Genomic DNA, 24,409 nt, shown 5'->3' with positions numbered 1-24,409 from the left:
CGAACGGATCGCTCAGTCTGCTAAAGAACACGCAAAGGAATGGATCGTGACGACCAATTGCGGGCTCTGATGATAGTCAGTGCTTCATTATTAATAGTGAATCATGTGATAAAACGCAGAAGACATCGACGTTGGTGGCGTACAGAGTTGTATAGTCAGAGAGCTGGTGCAAAACTAATGGCCGATATGAGATTAACTGGACAATTTCAAAATTTCTTAAGGATGAGTCCAACGACATTTGAAGATCTACTCAGATTAGTCGGACCAAGAATTTTTCGGAATCGCACACAGTTAAGGGCTCCAATTTCAATCCAAGACAGACTGGCAATAACACTTCGTTTTTTAGCTAGTGGTGACTCTTACACAAGTTTACAGTATACCTTCAGAGTATCAAAACAAGCCATAAGTGGCATTATTACAGAAGTATGCTCCGCCATAATTGAGGAATTAAAAGATTATATCAAGGTAAGTTTTATTCTTAATAAAACAGTAAAAAGTTAAAGAACAGTATTATCACATCAAATCATTAAAGTCGTCATAGGATTGGTTAGATTCTAGTGACGTTACAGACGATGGCTGTTGGTTCATATATTCTTCGTTCCTTGCCGTGGTATAGCCATAGCGTCCGGCTTGATTTGTATCTGGAGTTTGCGCGGAAGGCGAGGGACGATTAAATCCGGAAGTTCCAGGACGATTAACATATCCGGTCAGATCCACATAATCTTGTCCTTTCTTCTGTGATGCATAATAGGATTCTTGGTATGAACTGGGGTAGTTATCCTGCTGTCGATATGATGATTCATAATAACCTCTGTCAGCCTTCATCAAAATTTCAAAAATTCCATGTTCGACCGAATTCCTGGTTTGAAGGGAATAAGTATTCATTTTAGCTGATATATAGGAAGCGAAAGTTGTAGTTAAATCTGGAGCGCCTGAATTTCCCAACTTATTGGCAGTAGTTTGTAATATGCCCACTACATCGGCCAGTACACTGCTGCTTTCATCTTTTTTTGCTTGTTTAGCTCGCGTAGGTTCATACCGTGTACGTGGAGTAGCAAATTCGTTCTGCAGATTTTCTTCATTAATCGGTTGTTGAACCGCCTCCTGAAAAACATAAAAATAATTTATAACTGTAGGTCCCATCTCTTGATATAAACTACTAGATAGTAGATATAACTCTCCAGGAAGGTAGGTATCGTGGCACCGATGGACAAATGTCGAAACGACTAAATATTTAGTTCGTTTTTTAGTCTAGTTCAATATAGCTAGCAATAAAATCAAGAGATGCTCACTATAATGGCACCTCAAAAATTGTCACCAGCGAGTGTTGGGCTACTAAGTACAATGACTGTCTCGTAGCCATAAATTAAATAAAAGTTTTTTGTTTTAGCTTCCAACGACAGAAGAAACTTGGTTGAACATAAGCAAACAGTTTGAAGAGAAGTGGAATTTTCCACACTGTTTAGGGGCACTGGACGGAAAACATGTTGTGCTTGAGGCACCTATCAAAAGTGGAACTGAATTCTACAACTATAAAAACTTCTTTAGCATCGTTCTTTTTGCTTTGGTTGACGCCGATTATAATTTTCTATTTGTAGATGTGGGATGCCAAGGAAGGATTTCAGATGGTGGCATCTTTAAAGATACAAAACTCTGTGAAATGATAGAAGATCGTACAATAAACCTTCCATCACCTGATTCACTCCCACGGAGACATATTCCAATACCATATTTCTTTGTGGGTGATAGTGCCTTTGCTTTAAGTGAAAATCTGATGAAACCATATGCTGGGGCACATCCAAAAGGCACTTCAAAGAGAGTATTCAACTACAGGCTAAGCAGAGCCAGAAGAACTGTTGAAAATGCATTTGGTATCATATCGTCTGTCTTTAGAGTTCTCAGAAAACCAATGCTTTTACAGCCTGATAAAGCTGAGCTAGTGGTTATGGCAATTGTCCTTTTACATAATTATTTGAGACGTCACTCTAGAAATACATATATGAATGACACTGAAGATGAAGTTACGAATGAAGACACACGTAGGCAAAATAATGAAGATATGAGATCACTACTACCTATGAGAAATATTCCTCGACGATCGCCTGCACATTTGAATGCGTTAAGAGATGAGCTCTCCGATTATTTTATGAAAGAAGGGAAGGTTCATTGGCAAGACAGATGTTCGTAAAAGAATCAATCCAGTTTTACTTACCGTGTTCGTTCTCTTTCTCGGTTTGTTACGGTTGTCCAAGAACTTCAAAGAATCAAAGGCAAACCATCGACTTTTGTATGTCTCCGAGGCATCTGAAAAAATAAAATAATAATCATGAAAAAAATTAAATAAAAAACATAATTCAGTCAGTTTTAAACATAGTTGTTTTTAAGTAAACTTGACTAATAATAATTAATAATATTTAATAATTAATTTGTGATTTCAATCCATTAAAATATTGTAGTTGTTGTCAAAGTTGTCATTTTGTAGAGAAAAAAGCCAATTTCAATATTAGTCGGCTATGCCAATTTACATTTCAATACACAAACATTTTTGCGGTTTCTAACCTACGATTGTACTAAGAATAAAGTATATGAATAAATAATAAATAGTAAATTATTATTATTTATTTACCTTTTCCTGTTCCTTTCGATTTCTTTTCCTTCGCTTTTTCACGACGGTAGGATGATAAAATACTAATCATTTTACTGTAACATTTTTCTTGTGTTGTTTCCATCAAATTAGCAATTTCCATCCATGCATCCTCTTTAAAATGTTTTTTATAAAAATTCTCATGTTGTGGATTCCACAAAATTTCCTTTGATCTGTACACTTCAATTAATTGAAGCACTTTTTCTTCACTCCACGTAAATGTAACCGCCTCCTCCGCCGCAGTAGCGTCGTCTTGTTCCATGTTCGCGCGCGTCTAGCCGTACACACCACACAACCTGTCCACACTGACGCTCCGCGCATACTGCGCGCCTCTTTGTGTTCGGGGAAAAAACCGACAAATTTCGGGTCGCTACGCGCAAGAGTTGCAACAATCTGTTCGTGCGCGTAGTAGACGCGGTTCGTGCGCGCAAGGCGTCTACACTATGGGAATTCTGTTACTACATGATACATTGCAGCAATGTGGACGTCAAATTCTTGCATTGCATGTTGCATTACATGTTACATTGCACCAATGTGTACCCGGCTTAAGACTGTGCCAAATAATGAGACATACATATGTAACATACGCTCAAAAAAATTTACCTTCCGCAGTCGGATTAAATTACATGCGCAACAAAATCAATCTATTATTGTTTGTGTTGGCCAGCCAGATTTCGTCTCAAAATGAAAATTTGCATATTCCAAATGTGGAATGGTAGACCTCACGTAACTTTGAGAACTTCTTAGAAATAAAATGAAGACTGAAAATTCGGTTCTCTCGGAAACATATTGATTAAATTAACCGTAGCAAAGTCCTACAATTCTTTGTCATATATACTATTGGTATACACACACAAACAAGAAGATCCCACAGAACGGTAATTAGAAAATTCATGAGACGTATGCCTGGCTGGTCGGGAATCAAACCCGGCCGCCTCTGTAGTTAGTATACTACGAAACAAACGTTAACGTGATCTATCCAATAGTCATAACTGACAACAATATAAAAGCACGAATGAAATATTCCAGCGGTCACCCACCCAACCTCTGGATCGAGTTCGGCATTGCTTAATTTTGTTGATGAGTTTTGATTCAAGCGGGGCTGTTCTCGCTTCAGAAAGATATTACATATTTTACCTTATCTGTACAGCATCCTATGAGTCTCACTACATTTGGATGTGTCCCCAGATTTTTCATCACAGTCAATTCTTGCACCAGGTCCGTTTTTTCCTTTTCCGATGCATTTTCTTTCAGAGTTTTCACAGCTACCGTTTGTTCTCCTTTTTTGCCTGTAAAAAGATAATTTATAAATAAAAGTACAAAAATATTAGGATATTCAAATAAATGGTCAAAAATGTCAATGGACATCTTAAATTAATCGCAAATACATTTGTCATGATTGCAATCCTATCTGAGGTCAGTTACAAATAAGTTGCTATCGTTGAAGGCCAAGTTGGAATGCCTCACGAAAACGTCCTTATCACACTCATCAAACCAGAATACAACAATACTTAACAGTAATTGCCATGGTAAAGCTATATAACCATATTGCTGTAGAGGATGTAGCCGAATCCTCTGCAGTTAAATCAGACAGAACCACCCTACATTTTTTAATTACATAAATTACTTTAATTTTATTTTATGTGTCTATTTTTTTATGTTTTTCTTATGTATATTTTTATTGCCACAGATCTTGGCAATACAAAAAATTAATACTACTAAACTGTAATTTAATTGCTAATTCCTAACCGTATTATATCCGCATAATTAAATTTCAGTTTACGCTCAAAATATAATGCTCGTAATTAACGGAAAAATACTAACGAAGGAATTAAAACACTTTTACTGCCTCTAATGTTGTTTACGAGGAAAATAAACTATTTTTTTTTAACTAATTTTAAATATAATATGTGTAAGTAGGTAATTTTTTCGTGTAATTAGGTAAATACTTCACAAAACATGTAATTAGGTAAATTTTGACTAGTTTTTCTACTAAACTAATTTCAAACTACTAGAATAGTTTCAAAGTATCAATAAACGAAAAGCTCGTTTGCAAAGCTATTATCTAATCGCTAGAATCAATTACTTTCATTCCCCAACTATTCGTAAATATTTACAAGAATAATTTGCTTTAATCGTAACAAATTCGATCAATTAAACAAATGTTAGTAGAGATAATTCTCCACTAATTCTCGGGGTCAGGCCTAACCCCTAATTCTCGATTAACATTTGAAGTTTTCTGTAAATTAAAGAGATATGCAAAAGAGCATGTAGTCCACCTGATGGTAAGTCATATGCTGCCCGGTGGACATGTATACCTAATGAATGCCATATAGAAAAGAGGTTCTACTTGAAGTCAATATTACGGATCCCTTGCCACTCTTGCAGATTATTATGGTCGCCTCATTTACGAAACAGCCAACATCCACACCCTTCCAAGGCAAGACATCATTTTCAACTATTTCTATTTCTACTAAAATAAGCACGGTAACTCCCCAGGATATATCCATGAAATCCAACATACCATCAATGTCAATAGCCTGCGCCCGCCACACCTGCCCGAAGGCTCCCTCGCCGACGATGTTGAAGATCCTCAAGCGATGCCGCGGGAACTCCCATTCGTCCTGTGGTTCCTCTTTGCTGATTGTGGTTTCTTCTGAGAGCTGTGGAAAATGTTATGTAGTTAGTAAAAAAGAATGACAGAAAATATTTTACTCAGTACTCATTAAATAGAAGAAAATTACCAACTTTGTCACCATAATACTCCTGAAGTAAATCAAGTTTTTAATTAGGAGAAACGAATATAAAAGCTTTAAATTATTTGTTTTGTAAATGTTTATCTTTTGAAAAAATACTTATTTTTTTTAGTTATCTTTTATTTTTACTATCTATATTTTTATTTAAATTTAAATTAAGTTACTCATAAAGGTTCTATATCCGAATCCATTCTATTTCACGCATTTTATATCCAAAAGAACTAAATGAGAACACATTATGTACGTGTTCTACCAAATATTCTCGTTCATACGATAACTTTCTTCTTGTATATATAATTAGCAAATCAAATCAAATCATTTATTTTGCTTAATATAGGTATACAGTTGTTATATCATAAAAATTGTCCTCTATATTACACCTCTTAGAGGTATGCAAAATTTTAGTTAATACATAATTGTTTTCTTAATCTAATATTTTAATATTACAATTCAATTTCATTATAATTAAATACAGTTAATTCAACAAAGATTTAACATTACATTATATATTATTACTATATTAAACGTTAACTAATTTATATTAAATGTCATAAATTCACGAATGTCATAAAAGTTATGTTCTAATAAGAATTTTTTAAGTTTTAACTTAAACAATTTTTCCGGTACATTTTTAAAAGTATCAGGCAGTCTATTATACATTTTTATACACATGCTGTATGCATTATTTAGGAGCAGGGATGTACGTGGTGGGTCAGGAAAAACCAGTCTGTCAGGATTTCTTGTATTTTTAAGATAAATTTCCTTGGCTGTTCTAAAAATATTTTTATGCCTTTTTACGAAACTACATGTTTCCAGGATGTATATATCTGTTAAAGTTAGTATATTTAATTTTTTAAATAGCGGTCTACATGAATCACTTGGGGAAGCGCCACATATTGCTCTGACGCATTTTTTCTGTATTATAAAAGCTCTTTTTACCGAAGAGGAGTTGCCCCATAATAGGATGCCATATCTAAGGTTTGAGGCTACATAACCATGATATGCTGCTAAAGCCGTATCTAATGTGGCAGTTTGTCTAAGCCTTCTCAGTACGAATACGAATCTATTTATTTTGTCACATATTGTTTCTATATGAGGAGCCCAATTTAAATAAGAATCTAATGTTATTCCCAGAAATTTTGTGTTTTCGACTTTTTGTATATTATGTCCATTGTAACTTACATTAATTTTATTAATAATTTTATTTTTTGTTTTAAATTGTATATAGTTTGTCTTTGATAAATTGATTGTCAAATTATTATTAGTCAAATATGTAATAATAGATTGAATTGTATTATTTATATTACATTCAAATTCATTAATGTCATTGTATTTTTCACAAGTTACAATTACAGAGATATCATCAGCAAATAGTACACTTTGATATTTTGTTACCTCAGGAAGATCATTGATGTACATTAGAAATAATAAGGGACCTAGGACACTTCCCTGTGGAACACCATTTTTATTACGTTTGTATTCAGACGAGTACTGTAACATAATATTACTTTTGCTAATTTTGTTTATATCTACTCTTTGCATTCTGTTTTCCAAATATGATTCTAACCATTGCAATCCTAGTCCTCTTATACCGTATGATTCCATTTTTTCTAAAAGTTTCTTATGCCAGACAAAATCAAAAGCCTTTGTCATATCGAAAAATAAGACTGCAACATTATTTTTTTTATCTAGATTATTGATAATACTATTTGTTAAGTGAAATCCAGCAAGAACAGTTGATTTTCCTTTTTGAAATCCATGTTGTTCACCTTTTATTATATTGAATTTATTCCAGTACTTTAGAAGTCTATTCGCCATTGCTTTTTCAAAAATCTTGGCGATGACTGGAATAAGTGTTATTGGACGATAATTTTGCACGTTTTTCTTATCTCCTTTTTTATGAATAGGTTTTATTACCGATTTCTTGAGATTTTCTGGAAAAATTCCATTTTCAAATGATAAATTTACCAAGTAGGTTAATATTGGCGTGAATTGATCAGTACATTTTTTAATTATTTTTGTAGGTATTTCATCATATCCAACCGCATTTGAATTATTTAGGAACTGAATAATATTTCTAATTTCAGTCTCTGTGCAGGGATAAAGATACATAGAGCTGCTAATTTTATTTGTCATTTTATAAGATTGATTTGATTTATTTGAAGGATTATTAGTTGTAATGTCAATGAAATAATTATTTAGTGTCATAGATATTAATTTAGGGTCAGTGATGTTCTGATTATTGTAAAATAATTCATCAATTTGTTTAGATTTCTGGGTCACAGCAATCTCATCTTTAATGATTTTCCATGAAGCTTGACATTTGTTTTTACTATTTATCACAAACGTTTTATTAATATTTCTTTTTGCTTTGTTAATACATTGCTTTAATAGCTTTGAGTATATTAAGTATTGTTTTTTTATTTTCATTACATTTACGTTTATAGTATTTTAACCTTAAATTTCTTTTAGTATTACAACTTAACCTAATGCCCTTTGTTACCCATTTTTGTTTTTTATATACATTACTGACTTTTATTTTAATTAATGGAAAACATAGTTTGAACAATAAACAAGTTAGGTCATGGAAATTTTTGAATGCTACATTTAAATCCTTCTCATTGTAAACTTCGAAAAATGACAGGCTACTAATATGTTTTTGGAAGATATTTAGATTTTCGTTACTTAAATCTCTTTTGAAAATATAAAAGTGTTTAAAAAGTTGCAATTTTTTTTTGTGTGAAAAGTATAACATTTGTGCAGTCTCATGATCTGAAAGTCCTAAATTCAATACAGTTGATTTAGCATTTTTTATATTGCTAATTATATGATCTAAGCATGATGTTCTCCGAGTTGCTTCCGTAATATGCATAGTGAAGTTATAGCTTTTTATTAGATCTAAATATTCTTGGGTAGTGTTGTTATAATTCAAAATGTTAATATTAGTATCACCGGTTATTATTATTTTTTTATTAACTTTTTTGGAGATTAGATATAGAAGTTTCTCTAATTTTCTAAAGAATATTTTAGGATCTGAATTTGGAGTCCTATACAAGCAAATAATTATTAAGTTACATTCTACAACTTCAAGGCCACAGCATTCAAAGTTCATTGGCATTGATAGTTGATCAATATATGGTAAAGTGACAAATGAAATTCCTTTTTTAAGTAATATACACACTCCACCTCTTTGTTTATCTCTGGAATAATTTGAAGCCAGTATGTAGTCTATCATATTTAAATTATTTTCGTGGCCTTTTTTTAAAAATGTTTCCGAGAGACAAATAACATCCGGTTGCATGTCCTCATCATGCAACTGCAATAAAGTTGTTTCTAATAAATCCTTTTTTGTTAAGATACTAGCTATATTTTGATGTAGTAGACGGAAATAGTTATTTGATGATTTAGGAACGAAAAAAATCTTTATTCAATAGTGTTTCGCTTTTTATTTCGGAAGTTTTAGTTACGTTATTTCTAGATACTTTGAGAGATTTAAAATAATAGGGTATGGTTCCTTTTTTCTGTTTATTAGGTTCTGTACAGATCTGATTTTTATTAGCCAATTTGTGGAAGAGGTAATCGATAGTACCTTTTTTATTTTTAAACTCAGTACTACTGGTGTTAACCCGTGTCCGTGCTCCGTGTTGTTTAATTTTTTCCTGCCTATTTACAATATAAGTCTCTTCATAGTCAATACAATCTATATTAAAATTTAGTCTATAGCAGATATCGTTTTGTATGTCGCTTAATGAATACATAAATTTGTTAAATTCAATATATTTACAATTTTTGAAATGTTGGCATGCTAATCTAAGTTCATAGTTAAGTTTATTCACATTTAAATAAGGATTTAACAGGTAGTTTGTAACAAGAATACCCTATAGTCTGACAATTTCATTAGTGTGGTGTATAATAGAGATATTATTTCTAGAGGATTACTATCATTTTCTCCAATAGAAAGAACAATTTTATCCTGCTTTCCAAAGTTATTATTAAAACATTCTTTTAGTATTTCCTGACTTGGTGCATATGGTTTCGTAGTCGATCTTACATCATATTTATTGTATTTTGAATCCATCCTTATGTATAATAGTTTAGACGCCAAATCCACACATTGTTGACCCCCAAATATACAAATTTTTCTCTCGATGGTTTTATTTAAATCTGATGATATTTGTGACACTTTGTGAGTTTGTTGTGAGAAATTGTTGGTTGACTCTTTTTCTCCGCATTTATCGTCGCCTACGTTGTTACTAGTGTTTCTCTTGGCCAAATCTTTTCTTGTTATTAAACTACGAGTGGTTTTTGAGCTTGGAGTACCTAATACGTGGATTAAATCTTTAATTTTCTTTTGTAGTTCTAAAATTTTTATTTGTAGTGTCCTGTTTTCAATAATAAGATTTTCAATCTCTTTATTTGCGCTCTCCAACTTAATTTCTAATAATTTCATTTCTTCTTTATAGTGATTTTCATTTCCGTCCCACGTAGATAAATCGGGCATGCTTTTATTAATATCAGAATCGATGGATACGAATGAATGTTCTCCGAAGTTAGTATTTAAAGATTCATATGACAGATGTTTTTTCCGTTTTCTATAGGTGATATTTTGTTCCTCCTCCATGTTAAATCAATTTATTGCCAATTTTATTTTTGACAAGTTAGACTCCTTGTTGTTTTTAAATTTTGTCTTAATAAATTTTATTACATAAATTTTAGAAGAAATATTTATAGAAGGAAGAATTATGTTCAGAAAATTTTTTTTTTTTTTTTTTTTCCGATTGTGGGATTTGAACTCAGGGTCTGCCGTGCAATGTGCTGTATATTCGTGCTCGTCCAATTACACCAAGAGTTGTGCTACGTAGATTGTCGAAACTTTGTAATAGTTTATAGTTTATAATATGCAACTGTACATCGAGTTCGTTATTTTGTGGTTTGAATGATGTGTTAATTTCAAACTACACTCATTAATTCATTTTTATTGACGCACTAATTTTACTTTACTATGAAGCACAAATGAGTTTATTACACTATTTAATTAGAAATTATGCACTTTTATCAATAGCTTTTGTTATTATTTGTCATTAATTGTAATTTTGCACTAATTATTGTCTATTTAAGTCAAGCACTGTTTCTTTTTATAATCACTTTTAGCTGATGGAGTTTTAATTTTTATTTTTTATTCACTTATCGGCCTTCAGTTCATTTGATAACACTTGTTGTCACGAGTTGTGTCCTTTTTGATGTTTTCACAACCTACAAGCAACTTTACGAGGACGAATACTTATTTTTCGCGATTTTTAATTGCACGCTAACGTAATTAAGTGTTTACTTAAGCAGCGCCACCTGGCGGATTACACTTGGCTTAGCACTACTTGGGTAACATTCACAAAGGAATGGACGAATTTGAAATTGCTCAATTTCTCGCAGAACTTGTACATAATTAGCGTAACCATAGATTTATATTAGTTGAAGCGCCTTGCAATCGAATATTTAAGACAAAATTTACATATATCAGATAATGTCAGACCAGGAGAAAAATAGTATTATTTTATTTCTCTACTTGCCATTTTGTTAAGTTATTTGCTAATGAAGTATGTACGAAATAATTTACTTATTTAAGACTATTGAATCACTTCAACAACCATGTTTTATATTTGATGTGTATGCTTTTCCATTTATTGAATAACTTCTGATTTGAGTTCAGTGATTCCACTGAATCGTAGTGCAGATTATGATGGTGCCGCATTTAGGCCGGCGTATCTACGATTTAAATCTACGAAGATATTAATAGCATGTTTCCACACAACTTTATAAGTTAACAGAGTTGTTCTGTCATAGAACAGGAATATAACGGAATACAACAGTAAGATTATGATATAACGACATTTCGTTAATTAAAACTTCTATTTTAATTATGAGGAAGATAGGTTGTAATGATATATTCGACGACAATAATTAAGATTTTTCCGCCTTAATTTATCTATTAGGGATCATTAAACTTCTAATCGTAATATCCTATGTTTTATTATAAATACGAACGTGAATTTGTCGTAAGTGAAGATTGTCATGAAGTTTGTACACGCGGTGCCAGGAGTTCAGACAAGGACGTAGGGTACCTTTTATCCCGAAAAATAGTACCGTTCCTGAGGGATAGATGTAAACCTCTGACCACAAGCGAAGTTGCAGGTAAAAGCTAGTATATTATATTATAAATATTAAACCAGTTGAAAGAAGACTACTTCGTATTCCCGTCATATATATTGGCATGAAATCGATTTTTCACAATTTAGCATTATTTTAAAGGAATAAGAATTTATCTAATAATATGGTATACATATTTATTCGTGATAAGATCACCTTTTGCAGAACAAAACTTATGACCGCGTTTTTACACGAAAGAATCTCATCCTTTATCCTGTTTACCATAACATTTACATAAGTGTTATGGTGTTTGAAGCCTGTGAACGATGGGATATTTTTCCATTTTGGACGTTCTCCATTTATCACTTTATATATTTTTGTATACAATTTATGCTATCGCATATGAATATATGACGTTACTATGTTATTCAAATTATTTTTTATAGAAATCGATTTTGAAAGTGCAAGACCTCTCGTGCTATATTTGTATTATAACAGCATACTTCGCGTTACGCCTGTTTGTTTGAAATGTCATAAGGTAAAACAAGAGGCGTTTCAACTTAGTCAACAAGAGTAAGAAGCCCAATCGTATTTGGCGTTGAATACAGATGTTCATTGGCGGTTATACACTTACTCGTTGCATCCTCATATACTAGCTTAATGATGTAAATAAACCTAAATATTATAAAAAAAGAAAAAGAGACTGCTTAAAAATATAGCCAAATCACTTATAACACTTAGATGAATCCAAGGACACTAGCCGTTTGGGCTATACATACATATTTACGCTCGAAAAACAGTATCCTTCGTAGTCATATAAAATATATACGCAGTAAATAGAAATACAAATGTATAGAATATAATATAAAACTAATAAATATACAATTTACTTATAAACAGCTTTAGATATAAACGACCTAGACCTAATCCTACCCACTTATTAAAGAGGATATGTAAGAAAAACTGTTTCCGAAAACAGTAAACCTACACTAAAACCACTGGACGTATTAAACGTATACTTTCCTAGGAAAAACATGTACTAGGCTTCACAGATAAAATGTGTTCATCTAGGCGTGAAATGATATTAGAAGTTAGGTCGGAATAAACGAAAGGTGATACATCTGTAGTTTTTTGCAAAACTAACGGGCATATTACATTCTTGCTCATAACACAATTTTATCCGAAGAATAGGCTGGTTTCTTATGATATTTTCGTAAAGTTTCGGGCCAATATTCCAATATAACTTTTGGGGATCTGGCCTTATCTGTTAAGAAAACCGAAAAGTAATCAAAATTTCGTTTGCCACTGAAACAAATTATTTATTTGTTATGTGTGTTAATGGCACCCTCGACACTTAAAAATCCTAGTACGGGAATATTTATTCTTCTGCGCCAGCAACCTTGAATTTAAAGTATGTAGAAAGGTATATACATTTTGTTATCTACGAACCTTGCTGTAGGTGCAAGTTTTGCCCAGAGAGATGAGGCTTATGTCTAGGTGTGGAATAGTACCAAGAAAACACTGCTCTATCTATACTTACAACCTTAAAATTGTTAGTTCAAGTGAAATACTACGCCTTTTTGCTAAAAAGGAATTGAAATTGATTATTTTAAAAAATTCTATGTGTATTTTTTGTAATATCCCCGATATTTATAAACCGTTTAACATATTTCCTGCTTTTTATCTGAAACAGTATAAAAGATAACGTAAAAATATTGTGATTTTGTTTACAAAGGATCCTAAAATAAATTGACTCTACAAATAACTGTTTGATAAGAGGAAGTAACGGTAAAATCGTGATACGAGTATTTTTTTCAAATTTAATTTGGTGGATATAACTTAGAAATCATGAATCAATGGATTAAACATTGATAAAAAATAACAAATCTCGTGATGGAGAGGTCACTGTACCAGTGTAACACGCTGATGGTACCGGGTTCAATTATCTGAGTGTGAAAGTATAATTTTATAAGTTAAACAAATATATGATTATATTATTTTATAAGATACTAAACACAATTTGATAGAACGCAAAAAATCCCTGTAGATGTAGGACGACCTTAGTTTCGTTGGTAATTCCAAGAAAAACGAATAAGAAACTACTAAAGATTTATTCCAATAAACGGTCATGGGATAATGTTCTTGAACTTTGAATGTTCATTATGGTATCTAAAATTTAATTTATAATTTTAAAATGAATTCACTTTGAACAGCTTTAACGTGATTTAAAAGTAAAGGAAAACATCGTAAAAAAATTACAATACTGAGAAATCTCTAAAAAAAATTAGACCTGAAGCGAGTTTGAGGACTGCCAATTTGCATTTCGCTAGTGTGCCGCATTATGTCTTGAACTTCACAACACTGAAAAACCACAACGATTTTTAAGATTTCTACCTCATTATACGAGTAATACAATTTGTAAATCATGGATACCCTTAAAACGAAAACATAAATATGACAATCAGAATAGTCGTCCGTATTAAACGTAGTAACTATTTATTAATCTGTGGTATTAACGTTAATGGACTTGTCAGTGATTTCTGGCTTGTTATGGATAAACAACCGACCGTATTTGTCCAACAGAATTCTTGAATATTATATAACTAGACAAAAACGAAACAGATCACGAATTTTTGATATTCAAAATTCAATATTGAATTTTCTTTTAATTGTTTACCGAATTTCTTATTTTTTCTTTTGTTTCATAGTTATTGAGGAGAAGATGCTTCTAAAACGATTACGGTCAAAATAACCATAAGGTGAAAACCAGTAAGTATTTAAACGTCACACTCAAAACTAAGCGATGTTTACGCCCCAAAGTCCTCAGCCTTCAGTTTAAATATTGATACGCAGTGTAGTACTTTAAGAAGCTTTTAAGAAGGTCAACAACTGACCTGTAAATGGCCATTGTCCCAGGACTCGTATCGGTTCGAGTAAGCGCGTGGGCGTTCCCACAAGTTGATTCTCGCATCTTGTAGCACGATGCCACTTGATTCTTTGTTCTGCGGACAACGATTGGATTTATAATGAATGGCTCAGATATGATATGCAATGATTTATGGCTCGTAATTGCTATGGTTTGAGATTTTTTTTAATCATGACGTGCTTGCCCTGGTATGCTTTCATGTACCCCGAAATTTAATGTAAGTAATGGATTTTAATGCATTTTATTTGTAAAAACTGCGTGATGTTATTCGGACTTACCATATCATCTTTTTTGCTGCCTGGTTTCTCTGTATTCTTCTTCCAAAGATAAATAAAAACTCCAGCTACGATCACAACTAATCCACCAATAGCTATCAATGGAATAACTGTCAACGGGACTTCATTGCTTATAGGCGTTTCTTCGATAGTTTTTGAACTATTGCCTTTCTGTTCTTCGGTGTCTACTAAATTGTTATGTTCAGGAATATCATCAGGCCTATTCGGAGGACTCAGTGTGATTGGTGTTGTCTCAGGTACGGTAGTTTCTTCGATAAATTTTTCGGTAGCTTTGGTGGTTTGCGGATTTCGCGTAAACTTTGGTTGAAGTGGTAAATTTGGGTAGGTTGGAAGGGCAAAGGGCGGTGGATGTGGCAACTTTGGCTTCTGGCCCAAGTTGTCTGTAATCGTTGCCAAAACTTCTGTTCGTTGAGGTATCGTGGAGCCACTGGACACAGTTACCCAAAGAGAGTACGAACGATTTTCCTGAAAAAAAAATGCGTAGAGAAGTTACTTACATTACAATATAATACAACTATAACTAACTTACTATTTACGGTCTGGCGCGCGTTTAATTTACACGTTCATAAAAATTCTTCATAACGAATATTATGAATATTAATCTTATATAGAGTTCTCAGGACAAAATTCTAAATAAAGTTTTCTTTCTAACCTTATCAGTAAGCGTATCATTAACCGTGACGACTCCGGTCCTTGGGTTGATGGTGAAAGGCGCGGGTGGTCCACTGCTCTCCAACCCGAAGGTCACGTTCTGATTGCCCCGATCCGTGTGGACCCTGGTGACCACGGACCCAATAGGATCCGATGACATCGCGAACCAATTTCTATCCACACGCATGATCGCTGGCAAACTGAACCCTGCCGGGAGTTGTGATGACGCTGAAACAATTGAAGGGTTATGTTAGCCTTCTGTAGCATATTAGAAGAGCATATCATCATTATGGTGATTTTTTACGTAATAGTTAATATTAACAATGTGTAACATTTATTGGTTTGATTCGGTCAACGAAGGTTTTGATTTATGAGAGACTTATCTAAACTTTGGCACATATGATATAAAAAAGAAGCAAATGCGACTCTACTAAATTACATATAAAATTTACATATAAAGCTGAACGGATCCTAATTTCCTGTTCTCGTAAAATGTGACACAATAAGTGTCTTCAATGTTGGGTCCGTCCCTTCGGATACTTTATTCAGTAACGAGTGTCGAATTTTGTTAAGATAGCTTTTCCTGGATCCAATGTGCGTGAAATGAGGTTAATAGGAATAGCAGGTGGAATTCGTTCGTTCGCTCTCCATCATAGCTGATTACTTGGCAGATGTTAATTTTCCGTAATGTCTCAAGAGCTCATAACAAATTTGGAGCGAATATTTTAGGTCTAGTCAGTATTAGGCCATGTCGGTAAATATATTACAAGTAATCTCTCTGAATAAAAATGCTAAATAAGACATAACAATAAACAAAAAATAAAAAAGATGGAGACAAAAATACAAGTTTTATCTCGTCTAAAAATTAAGTCTGATATGAAACTTTACAATTTTAAAGTTGTTGTGAAAAACTTCGTAAGAAGGCACTATTGCACATCCCTTAAGTTCTATTCTTTGGTTAGTCCTGTGCGACATTCAAGGGAAGAGACAAAGTATCTACTACATATTTTACGCTGACACTAAACGGTGTATTATTAAAGATTGCAAAGCAATATTAAGAGTACTCTATAGTTCAAAAAACTATGTACAGGTAAATAAATAAACTATCTTGGTGCAGAACATAGGGCCGGACCTCTCCCCGGAGACTGTAGTTGCAGCGATGGTCCGTTCTGGCGAAGGGTGGGATAGCGTGGTCGCGTTCTGCGACCGCGTTATGCTCGCTAAAGAGGACGCCGAACGGGCCAGGGAGCGCGTCGATCCCGCGCGGAGAAGAAGGCGCCAAAGGTGCAGAGAGCGCCCCCCGGCGCGGTGTCCCTATAGTTCCGGGACTAGAATAGGGCTACGGTATCCCCTGCCTGTCGTAAGAGGCGACTAAAAGGGGGTTTCCGGGGTTACCGGCGGCAAGAGCGGGGGCTCGAACCGTCCGGAGAGCAACCCCGGGAAGAACAGCGGTATGTGTGGTCGCATGCCGCCGTCCGCAGGGCAGAGCCCGACCGGGGCATCGCGCCCGGAGGACTCCGGTTGTGTTCCGTCGGAGATCCCGGAGTTCTCCACCAAGCGCTGAGGACGGCCACCGGGGGGGTTTTAGTGCGGTAAAAATCCCACATAACCCGGCGTCGCTACCACGTCGTCGGGTACCTTTTGAAGGTTTCCCCCTCGAAACCAAAAAAAAGAAAGGTATAAATAGCCTTTAAGATCCTTAATATCTTGTAACTTGTAAACGTTCAAGTTTCGATCCTATTTATAAATAGCATGGACGCTAAGCTTATATGGAGACTTTAAATTAAAATTGATTATGTTTATACGCGCAATCTCAGTTCTAAAACTTCCCGTTTTATACTCCTATATCGGGACTTCAAACACTAAACAAAGTTTGTAGGCCGATATAACCTATGTAGTTAATTAAAGTAATTGAAAATGAAATTTGTTTCTGTGTTGTTCATTTGTTTATTATGTTATGTTGTTTCTTTTGTTTATCCAACACACTAAATATCCAAATATAATTAAACAGCTAATTTTTAGCCGAAAATTGTAATAACTGTATTTGATGGAATAATATCCCATTAAAATAGAAAATGTAAGAAAATGCAAGTCTCGTAACGTAAAAATTGTTCGTCTTCTGCCGTAAAAAGTAGTGGGATCCATTATTCAATGGAATTAATTTCGGCTTACCAACCGAACGTATGCCCTTTGATTTTTTAAACCATGCAGACGTAGTAGACATTCACATTTAACAAACGGAAATTGTTGCTAACGCGCGTCACTATGACCTTTGCTCTTCTAACTGTTAGAGCCCGCAAAAACTGATAAATTTTTTATCGGGCGATAGTTAGATCGGCTCTTTAATCAGTATGAGGAAAATCCAAGTGCGCACATTACGAAAAATCGGTGTAGGCCGATAACAAATTTTGTTGAGCTATACGACTTCTAACCTTTATACCGGTAAACTATTAGCGAATAAAAACTGTATAGTTTGCGGGGGCTCTTAGAAGTTACATGGGGTAAATTTGTGCGAATAATATTATTTTGAACATTGTACAAATAAATGCATGATGTTACATACTTGAAGTGCCTAACCATTGCATACTTAAAACTATTGTTTAGTCTTTATTAGACTTTGGACGATAAAACTACGATGACATAGCCAACGGACTTAAATTCTCCAATCCACCCTTTTTTGGAACAGGAAATACATTCGTGGACTCCATAAATCTTGAGCCGAAGAATGTTCAGTTCCTTAGATGGAGTAGAAATCTCTTCGCAGGGATAATAGCTTCCGTATTCGGTGACATAAATTTTATTAATGCTTGAGATTCTTTCACAAGTTTTGTAATATCGTAGACAGCTGTCGACTGACCCTTTGGCCAAAATTTCATTTTCTCTACTTGTAAAAAAAGCGATGTCGATATTACAGTAATTTGCATGTTTTCCGATTGAATCTTCATTTGAAATTGACGCATGTTATTCGGTTTTTCATTGTAGGTGCAGACTTTACAATGATGACAAAATAAATCACGTTAATCGCGTACTTCAAAGATAGCCAAGACAGTCAATGCATTAAAACTATGAAATCAACAATAGAAAACTAGTATAAATCAGAAATAAGTATGGCAGAGTTAAATATGAAATTAAAAGTAAATTTCTAATTTTGGAAGATTAATTCATGTTTTTTTTCAAAATCAAATCATTTTATTGATTATGGCACAATTAGAATAAAAATGAACGATCCTTCTAGTGTTATAAATAAGAGAAAGGTATATAATATTGATTGCTTTCGAAACTTAATGAATACGCATTCAGTCGTTTTTGCCCTTGTCCGGTCAAATGTATATGAAACGCTGAGAGGATTAGTGAACACTATCAATTGTTAATTTGTTAGCTGGAGTTACAGTCTGGCGAATCTATTTGGAAGGTAAATAAGGTTAGCCGAACTGATTGAAATATTGTCAGACCGGTAATCGAAGTGGATTTTAATGAAGAATTTAATTAACAGTATATTTAGTGAAGTGTGAGATTTAAGGACTTGTATGGATGAGTTCTTTGTTTAATTTCTGCCTTAGGAGCATTGTGACCTTACATTTGTTAAATGGTTTTCGAGATTTAAATCTTAGTCTTTCAGTGTCACTTATAATTAAATTTTTATGATTCGTGCAATTACCTCTTTTTCTAAGTTTAAGAAAACCATAATGAAAGTAGCGTAGGGCCCACAGAAACAATTAATCTTCAAGGGCCATTGAAAACTTAATGTACCGTACGAACATGGTCGTAACAGATGTACCACTTGGCTCCTAGTAATTATTCAATTTATACAACTGCTTACCAACCACATACAGAATATTTCGATGCTTCAATAATTAAGCTTTTGAATATGTAAATACTATTCCTGAATTAATTGTATCTAGGAATATAATTGAACAATCCGTTTAGGGAGAGAATAACCACTTAATAAATTCCGGGAGTTAACTCTACTGAACTCTATAACGTTATAAATAATTAAAAAAAAGCTACTAACAACACTATAATGACGTTCTAACCAGTTTAAGTTTGGAACCGAACCGCGCTGTTGGCAAGAGAATAACGCGTTAAATTCGCGTTAACAAAATTTGAATCCACAACAACGTTCTAAATTAAGAAAAAAATAAAAATACTAGTGGCACTCGGAGACTGCCGCGGTAAAGCTATTGCATAGCATTTTTTATGCTATGAAAACGCTCAGAAGGAATTCCAGAAATACAATATATTCTTTCATAATCATCAACATTTACATTAATACATCTTTATCCACTATTTTATCATATCTCCGTTATATAAGACATTGCAAATATCAGCTGACATTTCATAACTCCAAGCAAGACTGAACATTCTAAAATATAAAATAGAAAAGTATTTAATAAGTGACATAAAGTATTAACAACCAGCAATATAAATGGATCAATGCGATGTGCCTGTGACATTTGGCCGAATGTTACAGGTACATCGCATTTTTCATTAATAAATGCACTTTTTTTATTCATATTTAAAACACTTTGTACACAAATTATTTGTACCATAAATCATAATGGCGTTTTGATTTTGTGCTGTCAAGTCTGCCAGTTGTAATTGTACGTTTAAAAATAACAAACACTCTTTTACGTTATTTTATCAATCCAGAATTCAACATAGCTTATGTTGATAAAACATATTATTTGGATAATATGGTAATATAATTTTGAATTTTATAATGGGAATATAAAATATACTTCACGCAATTTTAAGATTTCCGCACGGATTATAAAAAAATGTGTATTACTGCCATCTGTGTTCAAGTTGACGAATTAAGGTTAATTAAGTCAAATAAAATAATAAGGAATTTAAAATAATACTTTATTCAATTATATCCATATTTTTCTATTGACAGTCAACAACTCGGTTGCCTGGAGACTTGATATCCAACAGTCCTCCACCGCTATTTTCACTTACACCACCAGGGGCGCCGGCAGCATTTGGTCAAGGTGACGGCGCACCAGTATGCCATTTTCAGTTCTGACTTCATAATGGAGTCTACCTAATCTTCGGATGACGACTCCGAACTCCCATTTAACTCTTGGGTTGGTGTAACTGCGGACTTGTACCTTATCACCTTGTCCGAACTCCTGCGTTGGCGGTGCATTGTAATGTAATCTGGATAGTGGGGCGGATTTCTTAAATAAGGCATGCATATAGGTTCTTACCTCTCTGCCGAACATTAACTGATAAGGTGATAACTCTTTTGTATTAGGTGTACGTCTCAAGCGTGCCTTGACAGTTAACAGTTTATCAAATAAACTTCCGCTCTTGCTGATATAAAAGAACATTCAGGTATTAGCCGATTATTTTCTTTTTGTACATTCAAAAATTTAAATTTTAGCTTTGTATATATTTCTTCAAATTCGTACCTGTATTTTATTTCCTCTTCTAAATTTTCTTCTTCTGTAAGCCATTCAATTTTTTCTTGAATCGCGTAGAATTTGTTCAAATTTTCTTGTAAAGAATTCAGTCGTATATTTATTTCTTCAATGTCAATTTTTTCTATTCCCGAAATGTAATTTTCGGTTCGTTTCATTAACCCACGTAATGTGGCTCGTATTTCCTTATTGTTTTTTAGTTCATTCGACATCTCGTCGCCAATATCAAATAAAATAATAAGGAATGTAAAATAATACTTTATTCAATTATATCCATATTTTTCTATTGACAGTCAATAACTCGGTTGCCTGGAGACTTGATAGTTGGATATCAAGTCTCCAGGCAACCGAGTTGTTGAAAGGTGTTACTTATTTTCGTTACGGAATTTCTCGATTCGGTCGCCGCGCTCAAAGCCCGCGATAAAAGCTATGCAATAGCTTAAAAATGATAGAACGTAGTGACGTCCTAAAACCAATTCATAAATGGAATTATTCCGACCAGTTAGCGAAAGGATAACGCGTTAATCTCAAAATCGTAAACAACAACTTAATAAATAAAGACAAAATAAAAATGATACAGCATAATGATGTTCTAAAACCAACTCATAAATGGAACGGCGCTAACACGAAAAGTCTAACAAAATTTAAATTAACAGCAACTTAATAAATAAAAACAAAAAAGATGCAGCATGGTCATGTTCTAAAACCAATTCAGAATTGAACTGAGCCGTCCGGTTAGCGAGAGGATAACGCGTTAACTTCTAAAATCTAACAAAAGTTAAAAAAGTCAACATAAAAATGATACAACATAGTGATGTTCTAAAACCAATTCATGAATGGAACTGAGCCGTCCAGTTAGCGAGAGGATAACGCGTTAATAAACTCCGGCGAAGTGAAAGTGCCGACCCTACTTTCACTCAGCCTTGGATTACGAATACCACGTAACAGTATCACTTATGCTGCTCGCGTGTTGTAATAACAACTGTTTTGGATAACAGAGCTCTGGCTAACAGAAAGTTTGATGAATATGGATGAAGGTTTGAAAAACTATTAACTTTCATTTGTTCTGCGGAGACTACATTTTATGGTGCTTTTCTTTGTTCACTCTTGTCTGGGTGTATTGTTTTCTGTCTGATAAACTTTTCTATTGTAGTCATCGTCTCGTATTTAGCTACCCTAGAGGATAATTCTAAGTTATATAAGAAATTCCCGTGTAAAATATCTCGCTTCTAAAGCCCCGTTTAAGCCTTGTATTGTCATTCGGTATTAGTTTATGAAGTAAATTCTAACGCTTGAACAAATTCTGAGAACACCTTTATCCGTTGACCTAAAATTTAGTGTCTACTCCTTTTTGTTTGTTGAACTCTGTTAACAAAGAATTATACAAAATTCGACCTGGATATAGAACTCGTTAAAGGGGACCCGTACCGGCGTCGGAAAGAAATACTAAAGGTGTCATTATTTATGAATTATGGATTTTCTTAGGCCAAGATAAGCCACTCCATACCCTTGATCGTCTGGAAGTTTTAATATTTACGTGTAGGTATACAATTACCTGTGTGTTGAGTCAACCCATATATGCACTGGCTACCACGGTATACCCTTGTCTACCATCCAAGTTCTTGTCAGACCTATACTAGTAATGGGACAAGAATGGGTGATAGATGTTTTTAAAGTACCCATTACCTCACCAACGAACTGATGAACGAAACTTTCATCACTATAATTGAGTACAAGCGTTCAACCATTCAAAACCCAACAGCATTGCTTAACTTAATAAATCGATTAAAATCTATATAATCACGAGTCTATGCACGCTTGCAACTTATAACATACTTGTGTCTAAGTTAGTTCGTGTTCTAGACCACATTTCTAGACACACGAACTTTCTAAGTATATTTGACATTGTGCCAATAGTTTGACAATAGACATTGTTTTTGGGTGTGTTCTCCTCTGTTCTACAATAAAACGTAGAGCCGTAGAATCCGCGGTGAAATAGAATTTAATTTTTGATGAATCAAAGATATTTTTACATCAATTTAGATAAAATTGGAAAATAACATCTTACGTACTACAGCCACTTAATAGATAAATAAAAAAACACATTTTACTATTAAGAACCGTTACCAAAAAATCAAACACCCATATAATTGGTATAGCAGTTCGTATTGTAGTTTAAAGTTATTAGAGAGATAGAAATATGATAATATTGTGAATTGAATTTGTAGCTGATAAAACCAAAAATAAATACAGGAATACAACAGCAGATTTTTCATCCTATTTCATGATTTAAATTGAGACTAAACAGTTTTTATACTCCATGTTAGATGTGCAGTTAAGACAAAATAAAAAAAACAATTATTATCGACGATGTTTACAAGATAAAACAATCTTAAAAGACAAGGAACTGAGGTTACGATTTTATAAACTTAACCTTAGCTTTATACTAACTCTAAAATTTTTTTAAATGTTAAGGGAATATTTAAAAAAAAAAATTGTGTCTTTTAAAATGTATTGTAAAATTGTATGATAAAATTCTGACTTTGGCAATCCCAAATGGAAATTTTCAATGTACTACTTCAGTGTCAGAAATGAAAGCGGCTGAAAGTCGTGCTTTAATACAAACTTAAACTTTTATACGGGCGCCAGGCATACAAATGTCGCTGATTCGGTGGCCCTACCTCACACACAATTGAATATTTGATAGATAGGCAATAATCGCTAAGAGATGCGAAATGTTTGGTAATATTGCCTACTGTTTCTAGTACAATAGACTTACGCAGTATGCTTCAAACAATAAAGCCGTGAATTCGGTTATTTCAGATGGGTGTTCTACTGAAGTGTATATTGATAGCGTCTGGCGGAACATTTAATAACGTCCTTCCATTTATAGATAACGTTTTAGCGCCATAAATTATAGAATTTTGAAAAAAATTGAAGTTTTCAGGCTAATAAGAAATGTCATGTCATTTAACTTTTATGAAGAAAAGTGTTATTTAAGAGAAAAAATGTAGTAAATCGATCTTAAATATATGAAATTCAACTGTCTGTATAAATTCGAAATGATGTTAAAGAGAATGGGCATGAAAGTCTTGAGAATCTCCACCTTACAGTCCTTTAAATTTAATCTCTTTGAAAAGAGACAAAGGGGTTACTATTTATTCTGACGAAAAAGGCGTTACAACTAAACTTTGCGGACTGGACACATTTGAGAGCACTTATTAACGAAACGACCTCACAAACGCGCCAAAAATGACGCCGGGGAAAACGTAACGCGATAACATTTTACAGCTAAAACAATTAAGTTGTCCAAAACGGGCGTTATAAGATTTTGGGCCGTCAAATTGGCGTAACGTTCATTGTTTATGATCGCCCATTACGGACGCTTTTTATTTCTCTTTTATCGACATGATATTGGCAGTTCTGATCTTCTGATATTACTCCAAAATACGGGTAAGTTATTTTTTATAATCCTATTTTTAACCGACTTCAAAAAAAAGGAGGAGGTTTCTCAATTCGACCGTATATATATATTTTTATTTTTTATTTTTTTATGTTTGTTCGGCGATTTT

The 24,409-nt window shown here is 33.5% G+C and overlaps 1 protein-coding gene across 4 annotated transcripts in view; it reads right to left on the bottom strand.

Moving 5' to 3' along the window:
- The window catches only part of Cad96Ca (tyrosine kinase receptor Cad96Ca), a 96,258-nt gene that overhangs the window by 17,864 nt on the left and 53,985 nt on the right, over positions 1-24,409 (bottom strand). For 3 of the 4 annotated variants that reach the window (XM_073083652.1, XM_073083654.1, XM_073083655.1), the window contains exons 3-7: positions 15,416-15,642; positions 14,746-15,228; positions 14,436-14,543; positions 5,169-5,307; positions 3,782-3,933 (exon numbers count right to left, since the gene is read on the bottom strand). In XM_073083652.1, the coding sequence (XP_072939753.1) occupies positions 3,782-3,933; positions 5,169-5,307; positions 14,436-14,543; positions 14,746-15,228; positions 15,416-15,642 (1,109 nt within the window). The remainder of the gene's footprint in view (positions 1-3,781; positions 3,934-5,168; positions 5,308-14,435; positions 14,544-14,745; positions 15,229-15,415; positions 15,643-24,409) is intronic. The other variant, XM_073083656.1, reaches the window with a different exon arrangement.

Source organism: Epargyreus clarus, unplaced genomic scaffold, assembly GCF_041222505.1.
Source record: "Epargyreus clarus isolate Ecla_fem2 unplaced genomic scaffold, WU_Ecla_fem_2.2 ptg000019l, whole genome shotgun sequence".
In the NCBI taxonomy this organism is placed as follows: Eukaryota; Metazoa; Arthropoda; class Insecta; order Lepidoptera; family Hesperiidae; genus Epargyreus; species Epargyreus clarus.
Note: the sequence above shows the minus strand (reverse complement) of the source record. Positions and strands in the feature narration are given on the sequence as shown.